At 40.3% G+C, this 16,895-nt stretch overlaps 1 protein-coding gene across 2 annotated transcripts in view; it reads right to left on the reverse strand.

Annotated features, from left to right (window-relative positions):
• Positions 1-832: 832 nt before the first annotated feature.
• OCA2 (OCA2 melanosomal transmembrane protein) overlaps positions 833-16,895 on the reverse strand; it is a gene marked incomplete at both ends in the record, with an annotated part of 172,560 nt that continues 156,497 nt past the window's right edge. For both annotated transcript variants that reach the window (XM_079710371.1, XM_079710370.1), the window contains 3 exons: positions 833-917; positions 1,655-1,748; positions 15,698-15,791. In XM_079710371.1, the coding sequence (XP_079566497.1) occupies positions 833-917; positions 1,655-1,748; positions 15,698-15,791 (273 nt within the window). The remainder of the gene's footprint in view (positions 918-1,654; positions 1,749-15,697; positions 15,792-16,895) is intronic.

Here is a 16,895-nt window from a genome sequence, read left to right on the forward strand (position 1 = left end):
CCCTCTTGCTCTTTGCTCTCATTGTCCTTGCTTCGTGTTTAATGTTCCACAAAAGAATAGCCTTTAGTAAGCGTTGACTGCACCACTGGAGTCCAGCAGGTGTGCAGAGCTGAATGTATTGACCACACTTTGGGGTAATTGATAGAAGTAGCATACACCATCTTTAAAACTGAAGATTATTATTCCAGGTCGGTAAATATTTAAAATGTTATTTTTAGAAAGCACTTACGATTTCTGCAAGTCAAATATATGGACTTTTAATTGATGACGTAAAAACTCCAGAGAAAAACATGAATGAATAAAATGCAATTTTATATAATGTAAACTACTAAAAAGTAAGAGACTAACAAATTCTAAGACCCTTTGTCAAGGGGCAGTATTTTTTTTTAATACATATAATGTTTCCTTACAAATTGTATGCCCTTTCCAAGAAAAGTATGCATTAAGAGGGTATACAATTGGAATGCTCATTATTTTAACATGAAAAGTGATTACATGAAGAAAAACTATTGATAGCCTCAGGAGAAGTGATATTTAAACAACACAAGCCATTTGGAGTGAATTATTGAATTTGTGTCTTTTCCTACAGAGCATAGCTAGATGTATTCTGAGATATACAGATTTTCCTGTAGTCGAATCTTGTGTAAGTTATCTTGTGTTTACCACAATTTGCCAGCTTCACCCAAATAAGAGTGTGGATAGCAAAGGTGTCCATTCCAGAGCACCCCCATGGTAAGCACCTTTTCTTCTCCAAAGAGTGGTTTTGGGGTAGTATTCTACTGATGTTGGCAATGGGTCAAGTTTCCCTCAGTCTTCACACATTGTATATCTACTAATTCCATCCTATCACGACATGAGCAACAAGGAGGTAACACATCCCAACCATGCAGGAGACAACCATCATTGGAAAGCCCAACCTGAAACACAAAGAGAAGTGGATTATGGTGTCTGGTGTCTGCAGAGTACTGTGAGATCTGGACTCATTATTATATTATGTTATTGCAAAAGAATGTGGCCTTACAAGCTTTATATATCCATAAAGGTAATTGTCTTTTATTTGTCTTTTATTTCTAGAAATCAAAAGTTGGGTTCAGCCTAGATGATATGGATGTGTGCCTCCATTAGATATCCCCCATTGTATCCCCCAAATGAATGTCAGTTCATTTTGGCAGCACCATTTCACAGGCACCACCAATGTCTATTCTGCCCAGTTCCTGCATCCAAAATGCAGTGGTGCCATATGAACACACAGGACCCCAGAGCAGACTCGGTGCCCTCAGAGCAGGTCCTCCTTTGCAGGAGCTGGCATCAGCTGCTCTCCCCCATCTAGGGCCTCCTCTCTGCACTGTCCTCCTGAGAGGTGCCCGCTCCCAGGCTGCCCCCAGTCTGCAATATTCCTGGGTCCCTTCCGTCATGAAACTTTTTGCTGGGCAATCCCGTAGGGGGATGTCAGACTCTCATTATGTACCCTCATCATGGGTAGTCAAGGCACAAATCCCCACTGGAATTTTCAAGGGAACAACAACATAAAACATCAACGTCTCTCTAATTATTAAAACATGCTTATATTAGTGCTTAGCAGTATGTGTGGCTGATTTTTAAATTAAGTTTAGGGACAATATAAACAGAAATTTTAAATGAGTTTTTAAAGTACCTGAAAAATTCCATGAAAGAGAATCCATATCCATGCTGCTCTGCAATTCCTGAACAAACCACATTTGCTGATGCTCCAATCAGTGTCCCATTACCTAGAATCAAAATTCAAAAAGTAAAATAAAATCTCAGTTTATCTTGGTGGTAGGTTCCTGTTCTCTTTTGTTCTATGATACTTTGATCATCTCACAGGCTTTTGATTGATGATTACTTTACTGTTCACTACCAAAGTGATTGCTGTGCAAATATCTGCAGGAACAACAACAACAAAAAAAAACACTGGCAAACAGAAAATAAATTCACTGCTTGTATATATAGTAATTCATTTATGAATAGGGCTACTTCTGTTGGATGTGATAGGGAAGAGGAAATGTTAAGGAGAATTGGCAAATCACTGCGGGACGTGGTGACATATATCTTTTAGAGGAAAATGTAAGTAGGGTCAACATCCACAGGAGAGACCATGTGTCTTCAGAGCAGTAGGATCTCAGATGAGAACAACCATCCTTAGGACTCTAGGTCTGGATACCTACCAGCAAATCCTTTGTGTGGATGGAAAGATGGATATAAACAACCAGGATAATAAAATGCCTCTTTGGTTGGGCCTTTTTGACAGCACACATGATCTGCAGGGAAACTATGTGCATACACGTACACAAGTGCGGCCTCACAGTGAAGGATGTGACTCAAACCCAGCCCCCAACAGAGAGATAGGTTCAGGGAAGGGTAAATTTACTTGGTGAAGCCCATTGGCATCTTTCAGCCCCCACCCGCAGAGGTCAGTGTTTGGGGATGGGTGCACGACCCAGGCTCAGCCAAGTTAGTTCAGTTCTGGCATTGTGCGTCGCTGAGGACTATGAACTGTGAGACACAAATCTGTAGCTTCCAACAGCCCTCACGGGCCTGAGGGGCTGGCCTTTCTAAGACTTGACAGCACAGCAGGAGGGCAAGGACTAAGGAAGCTGTGCCCTTCGGTGCTACATTGGCCCAGAACTCCATGCTGGAAAACTGAGGACAGAGAGAAGTAAGGAATAAATAACCTCAGAGCCGCGTGACCTATGAGGTTTCTCCATGGAGGAGGACCATGGCACCCATTACGTTACCCATGAAAGGCCTTTGCAGGTGTGGTGTGAGTGCTCAGCTGCACACATGTCCCCCCTCCACTCAGTCCTTACACTCTCCTGAAACACACAGGCATCCAATCCGGTAGGGGGATGTCAGACTCATTATGCACCAGGCCCACAGGCTGCCAGCGCAAAGCATCACGAAGAGCCTCATCTCACTCTCCCTGCCTTTACTCCATGTAAAAGTTTGACTAGGGGGGTTTCAGTGAAAACTTCTGAAATAGCACGACACATCCACTTACATGCCTTCTCTAAGGATGAAATATATTTGACATGTCAATAATATGAATTTAGGGTTTCCCTGGTGGCACAGTGGTTGAGATTCCACCTGCCGATGCAGGGGACATGGGTTCATGCTCTGGTCCGGGAAGATCCCACATGCCGCGGAGCGGCTAGGCCCGTGAGCCATGGCCGCTGAGCCTGCACGTCTGGAGCCTGTGCTCCGCAACGGGAGCGGCCACAACAGTGAGAGGCCCGCATACCGCAAAAAAAAAAAAAAAAGGAGGTAATAAAAATGCTAAGACTTTAAGAAAGATTATCGATAGAAATGCAGATCAGTGCAACAAGGAAATGGAAACTATAAAGATGAAACGTTCAAATAAGACAACACAACTGCCAAGATAAAAGTCAATCTAGAAGCAATGAAGAGCAGACTAAATAATGCAGAAGAACAAATAAGTGATCCAGAAGACAGAATAATGGCAATCGCCCAATCAGAACAGCAGACAGAAAGACAAATTAAAATATGAAAGCAACAAACAAGATCTAGAACTAAAGAACAAAAAAACAGAGATGAACAATACAATAACTGAAATGAAAAATACACTAGAAGGAATCAATAGCAGAATAACTGAGGCAGAAGAACGGATAAGTAAGCTGGAAGATAGCATGGTGGAAATAACTGCCATGGAGCAGAATAAAGAAAAAAGAATGAAAAGAAATGAGGACAGCCTCAGAGACATTGGACACAACATTAAAAGCATCAACATTCAAATAAGTCCCAGAAGAAGAAAAGAAAGAGAAAGGGCCTGAGAAAATATTGAAGAGATTATAGTCAAAAAATTCCCTAACATGGGAAAGGAAATAGTCATCCAAGATCAAGAAAGGAAGAGAGTCCCATACAGGATAAAACCAAGGAGGAACACCACAAGACACATATTAATCAAACTAACAGAAACTAAATACAAAGAAAAAATATTAAAAGCAAAAAAGGGGAAATCAAGAGAAATTAAGGAAACACTCCCATTTACCATTGCAACAAAAAGAATAAAATACCTAGTAATAAATCTACCTAAGGAGACAAAAGACCTGCATGCAGAAAACTATAAGACACTGATGAAAGAAATTAAAGATGATACAAACAGATGGAGAGATATACCATGTTCTTGGAGTGGAAGAATCAACATTGTGAAAATGATTATACTACCCAAAGCAATCTACAGATTCAGTGCAATCCCTATCAAGCTACCAATGGCATTTTTTCACAGAGCTAGAACAAAAAAATTCACAATTTGTATGGAAACACAAACGAAGCAATCTTCAGAAAGAAAAATGGAGCTGGAGGAATCAGGTTCCTTGATTTCAGACTATACTAAAAAGCTACAGTAACCAAGACAGTATGGTACTGGCACAAAAACAGAAATATAGATCAATGGAACAGGATAGAAACCCCAGAGATAAACCCATGCACATATGGTCACCATATCTTTGATAAAGGATGCAATAATATACAATGGAGAAAAGAGATCCTCTTCAATAAGTGGTGCTGGGAAAACTGGACAGCTACATGTAAAAGAATGAAATTAAAACACTCCTGAGGTAGATAGATAGTGGGAAGCAGCCGCAGAGCACGGGGAGATCAGCTCGGTGCTTTGTGACCGCCTGGAGGGGTGGGATGGGGAGGGTGGGAGGGAGGGAGATGCATGAGGGAAGGGATGTGGGAACGGATGTATATGTATAACTGATTCACTTTGTTATAAAGCAGAAACTAATAAAAAAAATATTGGAAAAATAAAATAAAATAAAATAAAACACTCCCTAACACCATACACAAAAATAAACTCAAAAGGGATTATAGACCTAAATGTAAGACTAGACACTATAAAACTCTTAGAGGAAAACATAGGCAGAACACTCCATTACAAATCACAGCAAGATCCTTTTTGACTCACCTCCTAGAGGAATGGAAATAAAAACAAAAATAAACAAGTGGGACCTAATAAAACTTAGTAGCTTTTGCACAGCAAAGGAAACCATAAACAAGACGAAGAGACAACCCTCAGAATGGGAGAAAATATTTGCAAATGAAGCAACTGACAAAGGATTATCTCCAAAATATACAAGCAGCTCATGCAGCTCAATATCAAAAAAACAAAGAACCCAATCCAAAAATGGGCAGAAGACCTAAATAGACATTTCTCCAAAGAAGATATACAGATTGCCAACAAACACGTGAAAGGATGCCCAACATCACTAATCATTAGAGAAATGCAAATCAAAACTACACCTCACACCAGTCAGAATGGCCATCATCAAAAACTCTACAAACAATAAATGCTGGAGAGGGTGTGGAGAAAAGGGAACCCTCTTGCACCGTTGGTGGGAATGTAAATTGATACAGCCACTATGGAGAACAGTATGGAGGTTCCTTAAAAAACAAAAAACAGAACTACCATACAAGCCAGCAATCCCACTACTGGGCATATTCCCTGAGAAAACCATAATTCAAAAAGAGTCATGTATCACAATGTTCACTGCAACTCTATTTACAATATCCAGGACATAGAAGCAACCTAAGTGTCCATCATCGGATGAATGGATAAAGAAGATGTGGCATTTATATACAATGGAATACTACTCAGCCATAAAAAGAAATGAAATTGAGTTATTTGTAGTGAGGTGGATGGACCTAGAATCTGTCATACAGAGTGAAGCAAGTCAGAAAGAGAAAGACAAATACCGTATGCTAACACATATATATGGAATCTAAAACAAAAAAAAAAAAGAAAATGGTTCTGAAGAAGCTAGAGGCAGGACACGAATAACAACGCAGCTGTAGAGAATGGATCTGAAGACACGGGGAGGAGGAAGGGTAAGCTGGGATGAAGTGAGAGAGTGGCATGGTCATAAATACACTCCCAAATGTAAAATAGATAGCTAGTGGGAAGCAGCCACAGAGTACAGGGAGATCAGCTCGGTGCTTTGTATCCACCTAGAGGGGTGGGATAGGGAGGGTGGGAGGGAGATGCAAGAGGGAGGAGATATGTGGATATTTGTATATGTACAGCTGATTCACTTTGTTATACAGCAGAAACTAACACACCATTGTAAAGCAATTATACTACAATAAAGATGTTAAAGAAAAAAAAATCCAATCCCAAAAGTTACACCTTGTAAGATTCCATTCATATAATATACTTGAAATGACAAAGTTGTAGAAATGTAGAATAGGTAAGTGGTTGCCAAGGGTTAGGTAGGGGGTGGGGATGGAAGGAAGTGGGTGTGGCTATAAAAGGGCAATGTGAGGGATTTTTTTAGTGATGAAAATGTTTTGTGTCTTGACTGCTTCAATGTCAATATCCTGACTGTGATACTGTAGTATGGTTTCACTATATATTACCATTGAGGGAAACTGGATAAATGGTACATAGGATCTTTTCATATTATTCCTTACAACTGCATGTGAATATACAACTATCTCAAATTAAAAGCTTAATTAAAGTAATAAAAAAGGGAAAACCAGAGGGAAAAATGTTCTCATGACTAAATCCATAATTACTAAACTAAATAAATGTATATAGATAGACAGGTTGACTGAAAAATAAAGTTGAGGAAATATCCCCAAGTCTGGAGGCAAAAGTCGAAGAAGAAAATGCAGAGGAAAAAATAATATACACATAAGTTCAATATGGGAAACCCCAAATTCAACTACTAGAAAAATTTCAGAAAAGACAGAATGAAATGGAAGGCAGCAATTTATCAAATAAATGATAGAAGTGGATTCTCCAGAATAGAAGCAGCACATGAGTAAATACATACCTAATCCTATGTTTATGAAATTTTAGAACCCGCGGGAGCATTAGAAACTTTCCCAGTGTCATACAACTAGAAAATCCCACAGCTGGGAATCAAATTCCTGCAGTCCAGCTCCAGAATTTCTCCTCCTTAGCTCTCTTTACGTTGAAAACAAGTAACTAGAAATACTAGGTTCAACAAAAACGGTATGAAATTGTCACCAAATTTGAAGTAAATTAAAATGACGTGATTTTAAGCAGATGACGAAACATAAGAAAGAAGCCTTGATTGGACCTTGATCCTGGTGCACATCTTGGCACTGCAGTGTGGCATTTACATAGTCAGGGTAGCATAAATGTTGCTGATGGGTTTTCCCAGCTGGAGTGAACCTATGACCAACCCAGTAGTCTCTGTTGCTTGTAGAACACATTGTGGTTGTTAATTGCCTTGACAAATCCAAGCTGTTTTATTTTACTTGTTGCCAAATCCACATATTAGTTGGATAAAAACAAACCAAAAATAATTTAAATATCTACCTGTAGGACACAGAAAACAAATAAAAATGAAGACTGCTTTAGGTCCAGGTATGCATGGCGTCCTTGACAAAGTTGTCTAGAGATTGTGGGTAATCCAGGTAGCACATGGCTACATTAAAACCTGTTGCTTCCTTTTGGTCAAGTTCATATCCTGAGTGGCAGGTAGTTCTATTAATACTTCCCAAAGGGAATGCCAGTGCATAAAATTAAATTTTATGTTTTCTGTCAAATGAAAAATTACCACTGGTCTGAGAGCATGGTTTATTTAACTCAGATTGGATTGGTTGACATAGGACATTAGATTGAAGGTTCTTTATAAACATTTAAAATGGTCATCAAGAACACGGCAGAGAATAGTTTTGGAAAATGTTCTTGTTCTGCCTCTAGATCCATACATTCGTTTTCATGTAGGATTACCCAGACATGCCAAGACAGGCAGCAGCTCTTCGTGTGCACAGCCCAACTTCTAATTCACACCTCTGTAAATGGAAACCAGCCAGGTGGTCTGAGCCAGAGTAGTGACGCCTAGGACTTCTTTCTCCCCACCACATGGAACCAATGCCATGTGGGGTACGATCAAAAGCCTGTTAGCATCTTATTAAACTACTGAAACAACCATTGACATCTGAATGGTACTCTCACATTCATAATCTTAAGTGAACCTCAGGACTATTGTGTGAGATGCCCAGGGAAAGTTATCATTTAACACAGATGTAGCTGACTCCCCTATACCTCCTCCCCACCAATGATGGGGCAGGGAAAGTCAGATGGATTCCTGCCCCTTGCCAGTGACCAACATGAGTTGGCCAGCCAAAGCTATTTGGTGTCAAGGAGACATTGTGAGGTGTCTTCTTGGGGGAGAGGCAACTTCTGGTAATGATTTTCCTGATTTTGAGAAAAAACTTTACAAAAGAGAGTAGTCCTGCTGCTTTTTCTGGATACCATCCATTGTTGTGTGGTGATGCGATGCCTGGAGCTGTTTCCAGCCCGAGTGTGGGGGCAGCTCTAAGCGTCGTTGATGGGTGGCAGAGCATGTAGATGGAGACACCAAGAAGCACTGCGACACCTCTAGACTTGCTTCACTACTGACTGCCTGTCACAGGAGATACTCTTCCTGTTGCTGACACCATCTTGTTTTGTATCTTCCTTTCCTTATAACCCAAACCATCCTAATCAATATAATAGAAATGTTCAGTGGTTTGCTCATGGTTTGCTCATGGTTTTCTGCATACAGGTCTTTTGTCTCCTTAGGTAGGTTTATTCTTAGGTATTTTATTCTTTTTGTTGCAATGGTAAATGGGAGTGTTTCTGTAATTTCTCTTTCAGATTTTTCATCATTAGTGTATAGGAATGCAAGGGATTTCTGCGCATTACTTTTGTATCCTGCTACTTTACCAAATTCATTGATTAGCTCTAGTAGTTTTCTGGTAGCATCATTAGGATTTTCTATGTATAGTATCATGTCATATGCAAACAGTGACGATTTTACTTCTGCTTTTCTGATTAGGATTCCTTTTATTTCTTTTTCTTCTATGATTGCTGTGGCTAAAACTTCCAAAGCTACGTTGAATAATAGTGGTGAGAGTGGGCAGCATTGTATTGTTCCTGCTCTAGGTGGAAATGGTTTCAGTTTTTCACCATTGAGCACAATGTTGGCTGTGGGTTTGTCATATATGGCCTTCCTTATGTTGAGGTAAGTTCCCTCTATGCCTACGTTCTGGAGGGTTTTTTTCTTTTATCATAAATGGGTGTTGAAGTATGTCAAAAGCTTTTTCGGCATCTATTGTGATGATCATATAAATTTTCTCCTTCAATTTGCTAATATGGTGTATCACATTGATTGATTTACTTATATTGAAGAATCCTTGCATTTCTGGGATAAACCCAACTTGATCATGGTTTATGATCCATTTAATGTGCCGTTGGCTTCTGTTTGCTAGTATTTTGTTGAGGATTTTTGCATCTATGTTCATCAGTGATATTGCCCTGTAGTTTTCTTTTTTTGTGACATCTTTGTCTGGTTTTGGTATCAAGATGATGGTGGCCTCGTAGAATGAGTTTGGGAGTGTTCCTCCCTCTGCTATATTTTGGAAGAGTTTGAGAAGGATGGATGTTAGCTCTTCTCTAAATGTTTGTTAGAATTCGCCTGTGAAGCCATCTGGTCCTGGGCTTTTGTTTGTTGGAAGATTTTTAATCACAGTCTGAATTTCAGTGCTTGTGATTGGTTAGTTTGTATTTTCTATTTCTTCCTGGTTCAGTCTCAGAAGGTTGTGCATTTCTAAGAATTTGTCCATTTCTTCCAGGTTGTCCTTTTTTTGGCATATAGGGAAGTTTTCAGCTATAACCTCTTCAAATATTTTCTCAGTCCCTTTTTCTCTTCTTCTTCTGGGACCCTTATAGTTTGAATGTTGGTGCATTTAATGTTGTCCCAGAGGTCTCTGAGACTGTCCTCAATTCTTTTCATTGTTTTTTCTATATTCTGCCCTGCAGTAGTTATTTCCACTATTTTATCTTCCAGATCACTTATCCATTCTTCTGCCTCAGTTATTCTACTAATAATTCCTTCTAGAGAATTTTAAATTTTATTTATTGTGTTGTTCATCATTGTTTGTTTGCTCTTTAGTTCTTCTAAGTCCTTGTTAAAAGTTTTTTGTATTTTCTCCATCTATTTCCAAGATTTTGGATCATCTTTACTATCATTACTCTGAATTCTTTTTCAGGTAGACTGCCTAATTCCTCTTCATTTGTTTGGTCTGGTAAGGTTTTTGCCTTGCTCCTTCATCTGCTGTGTATTTCTCTGTCTTCTCATTTTGCTTAACTTACTGTGTTTGGGGTCTCCTTTTCACAGGCTGCAGGTTTGTAGTTCCCGTTGTTTTTGGTGTCTGCTCTCAGTGAGTAAGTTTGGTTCAGTGTGTTCTGTAGGCTTCCTGATGGTGGGGACTGGTGCCTGTGTTCTGGTGGATGAGGCTGGATCTTCTCTTTCTGGTGGGCAGGACCATGTCCAGTCATGTGTTTTGGGGTGTCTGTGAACTTATTATGATTTTAGGCAGCCTCTCTGCTAATGGGTGGGCTTATGTTCCTGTCTTTCTAGTTGTTTGCCATAGGGTGTCCAGCACTGTAGCTTGCTTGTCATTGAGTGGAGCTGGGTCTTAGCGTTGAGATGGAGATCTCTGGGAGAGCTTTCACCGTTTGATATTACATGGGGCTAGGAGGTCTCTGGTGGACCAATGTCCTGTACTCAGCTCTCCCTCCTCTGAGGCTCAGGCCTGGCACCGAGCCAGAGCACCAAGACTCTGTCAGCCACTCAGCTCAGAAGAAAAGGGGAAAGAAAAGAAAAGAAAAGAAAGAAAGAAAGAAAGAAAGAAAGTAAGAAAGGAAGGAAGGAGGGAAGGGAGGAAAAGACTGTTATTAAAATAAAAAATTATCAAAAAGTTAAAAAATTATCCAAAGTAATTTAAAGAGAGAAGAAAGCAACCAAACCAAAAAACAAATCCACCAATGATAACAAGCACTAAAAACTATACTAAAAACAAAAACAAAGAAGGACAGTCAGGGGCTTCCCTGGTGGCGCAGTGGTTGAGAGTCTGCCTGCCGATGCAGGGGACACGGGTTCGTGCCCTGGTCTGGGAAGATCTCACATGCCACGGAGTGGCTGGGCCCGTGAGCCATGGCTGCTGAGCCTGTGTGTCTGGAGCCTGTGCTCCGCAACGGGAGAGGCCACAACAGTGAGAGGCCCGCGTACCGCAAAAAAAAAAAAAAAAAAAAAAAAAAAGGACAGTCAGAACCCTAGGACAAATGGCAAAAGCAAAGCTATATAGACAAAATCACACAAAGAAGTATACACATACACACTCACAAAAAGAGAAAAAGGAAAAAAGATATATATATTTATATAAAGGAAGGGAAAAACCAAATCAATAAACAAATCTACCAATGATAATAAGCTCTAAATACTAAACTAAGATAAACATAAAACCAGAAACAAATTAGATGCAGGAAGTAAACCCCAAGTCTACAGTTGCTCCCAAAGTCCACCACCTCAATTTAGGGATGATTCGTTGTCTATTCAGGTATTCCACAGATGCAGGGTACATCAAGTTGACTGTGAAGATTTAATCCGCTGCTCCTGAGGCTACTGGGATAAATGCCCTTTTCTCTTCTTTTGCTCGCAGAGCTCCTGGGGTTCAGCATTGGATTTGGCCCCGCCTCGGCCTGTAGGTTGCATGAGGGTGTCTTTTGGGAAGTCTGAGGTCTTCTGCCAGCGTTCAGTAGGTGTTCTGTAGGAGTTGTTCCACATGTAGATGTAGTTGTGATGTACTTGTGGGGAGGAAGGTGATCTCCACGTCCCACTCCTCTGCCATCTTGAAGGAGTCTCCTCTGGATTGACTTTTTTTTCACTCCACATAATTCTCTGGAAATTCATCAAGGTTGTCACTTGTATCAATAGCTCATTTATTTTTTATTGCTGAGTAGCTTTCCCTGGTATGGATGTATTGTATCACAATTTGTTTAACCATTTATTGTTGAAGGACATCATATTTGTTTCTACTTTTTGGCTATTACATATAAAGCTTCCATAAACATTTGTGTACAGGTTTGGGGGTGAACATAAGTTTTTATTTTTCTAGAATAAATTCCTAGTTGTGTAATTGCTGAGTTTTATGGCAGTTGCAGGTTTAGTTTTTTAAGACATTGCCAAACTGTTTTCCAGAGTGTTGGCCATTTTACATTTCCAACAACAATGTCTGAGTGATCCATTTTTCCCACATTCTGTTCAGCATTTGGTGTTTTCACTATTTTTTATTTTAGCCATTCTTATAGGTGTGTGATGATATCTTATCATGGTTTTAAGACTTTTTTTGATGTGGACCATTTATAAAGTCTTTGTTGAATTTGTTGCAATATTGCTTCTCTTTTATGTTTTGATTGTTTGGCTGCCAGGCATGTGGGATCTTAGGTTCCCGACCAGGAATCAAACCTGCACCCCCCTGCCATTGGAAGGCAAAGTCTTAACCACTGGACTGCCAAGGAATTCCCTTATCATGTTTTAATTTGCATTTTCCTAATGGTTAATAATGTTGAACATCTTTTCATGTGCTTATTTACAATTTATATGTCCTCCATTCCATATGTATATTTATAAATTCTATAGATATAAACAAAAAATCTTACTAAGATTTTGGTAGGAATTGCATTAAACCTAAATATTAATTTGGGGACAGTTTATATCTTTACTATGTGGAGCCTTCCAATCCATGACACTGTATGTCTTCCCAATTATTTGGATCTTCATTAATTTCTTTTATAAGCATATTGTAATTTCAGCTTCAGTGTTTAATTATTTGAGTGATTCTAAATAGTATTGTGTATTTAATTGTGGTATCCATGTGTTCATTGCTAAAATTGATTTTTGTATGTCTATCTTTTATCCAGTGACCTTGTTGAGCTCACAAATTAGTTATATGGTTTTCTGACTTTTTAAAAAATAGATTCCTTGGTATCCACCAGGACAATCATGTCATCTATAGTAGGAACCATTTTATTTCTTCCTTTATAATCTGTATACCTTTTATTTCCTTTTCTTGCCTTATTGCACTAGGTAGATTTTCCAGCACTATGCTGAATAAGAGAGACGAGAGCAGACATCCTTGCCTTGTTCCCAATCTTAGGGGACAAACATTCAGTATTTCAACAGTAAGTATGAGGTTATCTGCAGGGTTTTTGTAGGTGTTCTTCACCAAGGTAGTGGTATGCTGAACAATTTATGTAAAGAACTACTGAGACAAAAGTATAATATTTGCACATACACACACACACTGAAGAGCACATCCCCATTTGTGCCAGGCTGTCAGTGAAGGGCATGGAGCCAATCCAATCTGTTGCTGAGCTGGACCTGGCTTTGTTTCACCTTAAGTTTAATTCAATTTCCCACCAGCTACAAATGTTTTGAGGGTGGGATGAGGAGTTCTCTGAAACAGAGATATGAGCAAAGGAAGATTCTGGGTTTCTGGCTATCTAGCTGAGTTATCCATTTTCTAACAGGTTTATAACCTGCTGATTGCTGAAGATTCTCTCTGATGTTCTGTCCTGGCTGTCCACCCTTCAAAAGGTGGCTCTCTGCCCTGTCCCCACTTCAGTGTAGTCTGCAAAGGGCCAGCATGTCTCTGAAGCTTTTCTCTCATTCGTTCTGCAGCATAACCCACTTCACTGCATACTCTACAAAGGCACTAAGAGATTTCACTTAGCTTTTCTGTTCTTCAGGAAACATCTAGAACATGTCCCATCCCCACCTAACTAAAAATTGGCTTTGATTTCTTTTGAAGCTGTTACTAGCTTTGTAATGTACCATGTATTTGCTTTCTCTCCTTCACTGCCTTACATCACTTCCTCCTGCAGTCTTCCTGCCCTAGGAGTACATGTCCCAATAAATCTTCAGCATGCAAACTTGCCTCAACCTCTGCCTTCTGGGACACCCAGGCTGAGGCAGATTTTTCTTAAGACTTATTTGAATTGTTCTTAGCTCTTAGTAAAAAGAGCAACCAAAAGGTACTGAGAGCAGACCAGGAAAGACTTTTTGTTTCAAACTATTTAGTGAGTCACACCCAATTTATAGAACAAATGACATTTCTCAAACCAACTGAAAATTTCTATTTAAAATGGTCTTCAAAATGTCAAACCCTGTGAGACCGGGGAGTTATGGTTTAATGGGTACAAAGTTTCAGTTTGGGATGATGAAAAAGTTCTGGAGATGGATAGTGGTGATGATTGCACAATATGAGTGCACTTAACGTCACTGAACTGTACACTTAAAATTGGTTAAAATTGTAAACTTTATGCTATGTACATTTTACCAGAATTTTTTAAATTGTCAAACTCTGAGTTAATGAGAGAAGGTCCCCCAACAGAATAAATGTAGAGCTAACACCCAGCACAAGTAGGCATCCACTGTACCAGGAAAAAGTACCATTCAATGACCAGAGCTACTAGGTTAAAAAGATCCCATGGCTTACTACTTTTATTGTTCACTATAGCTATACCCCTGTTTACAAAAGGGGCTCAGTCAAAAAATGTTTAATCATATTTTAAGTTATTAGCCATACAAATGGTCCACGTTAACTTCTCTCCTTGATAATCCCCTCCATATTCACTCTACATGTTCTGGGGGAATCTGAACTAGCCCAGGAGGCTTCTCATCCTTTGAGACCCAGCTCAAAACTTCCCCTCTGGAGAGCCATTCCTGACTTTCCCCCAGTCTTCCTGGTACCCCCTGAGCACTCTATGCACGTGACTATGAGAGGATACGTTTATGTTATAATCTTAGCTTAGGTGACTGTCTCCCCACTCTGAAGGACAATGCCAGGGTATAGAAGATGCTCAATAAGGTTTAATGAACAAAATTCCACACAGAGGACACATCTCCAGGTGTCTTTGGATTCTCTTTCTACCACTGATATTAAATGTAGCTGTGAATGCAGTTATTGCTTTCCCTGGGGCTGATCTCAGATGGGGGCCATTTTAACAATCCTGCACTCAGAACGTGAGGCCTCAGTTGCTGGATTAGGTGAATTAACTCTCCAGAAATCACCGCAACTTCACTGAATGACATTAATCCCCCTTTACACACAAGAAGATAAACTAAAAAGAAGGCTGTTGATCTAATAGTTGAGACAAATCAAAGAACAGAGAAAGCTAGACTATCTAAGAATATCTGGATGTAAAAATAAAAACTTAAAAGGTATCTAGTGTGTTTATCTAAGATTCTCACAATCCTCTTGTGTTCCCAAAGGTGATTAGGCCTCCTTCCAAATAAATCACATCCAAAGCCTTTGTGTTTACTCACGAGAGGTTAGTCTCTCCCAACATTTTTCTAATTGGCTTTTCAATGACTCCACAGGACAACACACTCCTCCAGCCAAAAAGAATTTTTAAAAATCTTCTTCTTACTCTTAGGTTAGAGTCTCTACTTCTTAGCTTTCTCATTCATCACTTCACCCCCCCAACACACACTCCTTAAAAAGGGAATAAGAAGCTGCCACTGAGGATGGTTTCTGATTCAATATCTGTTTCTAAACCTACGCCACATCTGCATGCAGTGTGGGAGCAGGTTAACTTTGAGATGTCATAATGATCCTCCTCAGGCCACACACTTAGAATGTCAGGGGCAGTTCTGCATAGAGTGAGAAGTGACAGGCCTTGCAGAGGAACTGAGTATGCCTAGAACTGCTCCAGTCAAAGGTGAAGATGGGTTTCCACTCAGGAAATCATCTGGACTATTCTTACTTTATTTTCAATTTGGCATGCATTAATCATCACTTCAGGCTCACCACAGTGTCAGGGGGCCCTCCCTCAAATGCACTAACACCCTCTTACCTCCCAGGCAGGCGCCGAGGGCAAGGGCGTACATGAGCGGTGGCACAGGCAGGCTGACCTCAGGGTCTCTGCTCAGGTTCAGGAGCACAGGAATCTGTGGAGGAAAAGGACACTGATATCAGGTCCATGGAAGCCCAGAGGAGTTGCCCATTCTATGACCAACTTGCAAAATCCAAAGCACTATTTTAGCAGTCAAACCGCATGGAGCACAGGATGTTCAAAAGGAAACCAAAGCAAACTTTGGAATCCACAAAACCTTGAGTTTGAGCCCATCAGTAAGTCTTTGTTTCCAGCCACATGACCAACTGGTCCCCCTTCTCCTCAGCTCCTTCTCCAGCTGCTGCTGTGGATTCCTAAATGGGGTGAAGTCGCATAGAATCTATCACAGTGCTTGGGACCACAACCATCTAAGCAGCATTTATTAGCCCTGCAGTGGATCAAGTCTTACACTATCTCCATGCATACATCATCTTATTTAATCCTCAAACTTCCTCCAGGTGTGTATGCTATACCCTCAATGGATAGATAAGGACATCAAGACATGGAGAGACACAGATCTTGTAAGTGGCCAAGCCAGAATCAGTTCTCTGATTCCAAGCTGCATGCAGGTAAACCGGTGCTAAACCATTTCTCACCACTGCCTCTGTGCAGTCATCCCACACCTGCTGATGTTCATGATGTAACAAGCATGAGATTCAATGACTAGGAAGTAGTATTCTCTAGTAAATCACGACAACATCCAGTGCATCTTTCTAATAGGGATAAATTTCACATTATAGTAATCAGTGAAACACGTAGCAGTTGTGACGTTTCTGTGAGAAATTTGTGTTCCCCAAACATGCCCCCTTGTGACTTATGCTGCTAATGAGGGACAGAAGAAGATGTAGTCACTGGACCTGCTTCCAGCACGCTCAGGGGATGTTAGTCCATGTTATCACTGTTAGGTACCTCAGAGCAGCCCATTAGAGGTTAAGGAGGGACCCCTGGACCTGCTGCCTTGGAGCAGTTGCCTTGTGTGAACCTCTGTGAAGAGCAGGAAGAGGAGGGCCCCAACAGTAACCCATCTGGAAAGGACTACCCAAAATCGCAGACAGAAAGATAAAAATAATACGGAGACATGTAAATGACATGTGATTTCATTTGCTATAGAGAATTAGGGGACAACAGAGCTACACTCTACTGGACACCAGGTTTCCTG

The sequence above is a fragment of the Hyperoodon ampullatus genome (genome assembly GCF_949752795.1).
Source record: "Hyperoodon ampullatus genome assembly, chromosome: 8".
NCBI lineage: Eukaryota > Metazoa > Chordata > Mammalia > Artiodactyla > Ziphiidae > Hyperoodon > Hyperoodon ampullatus.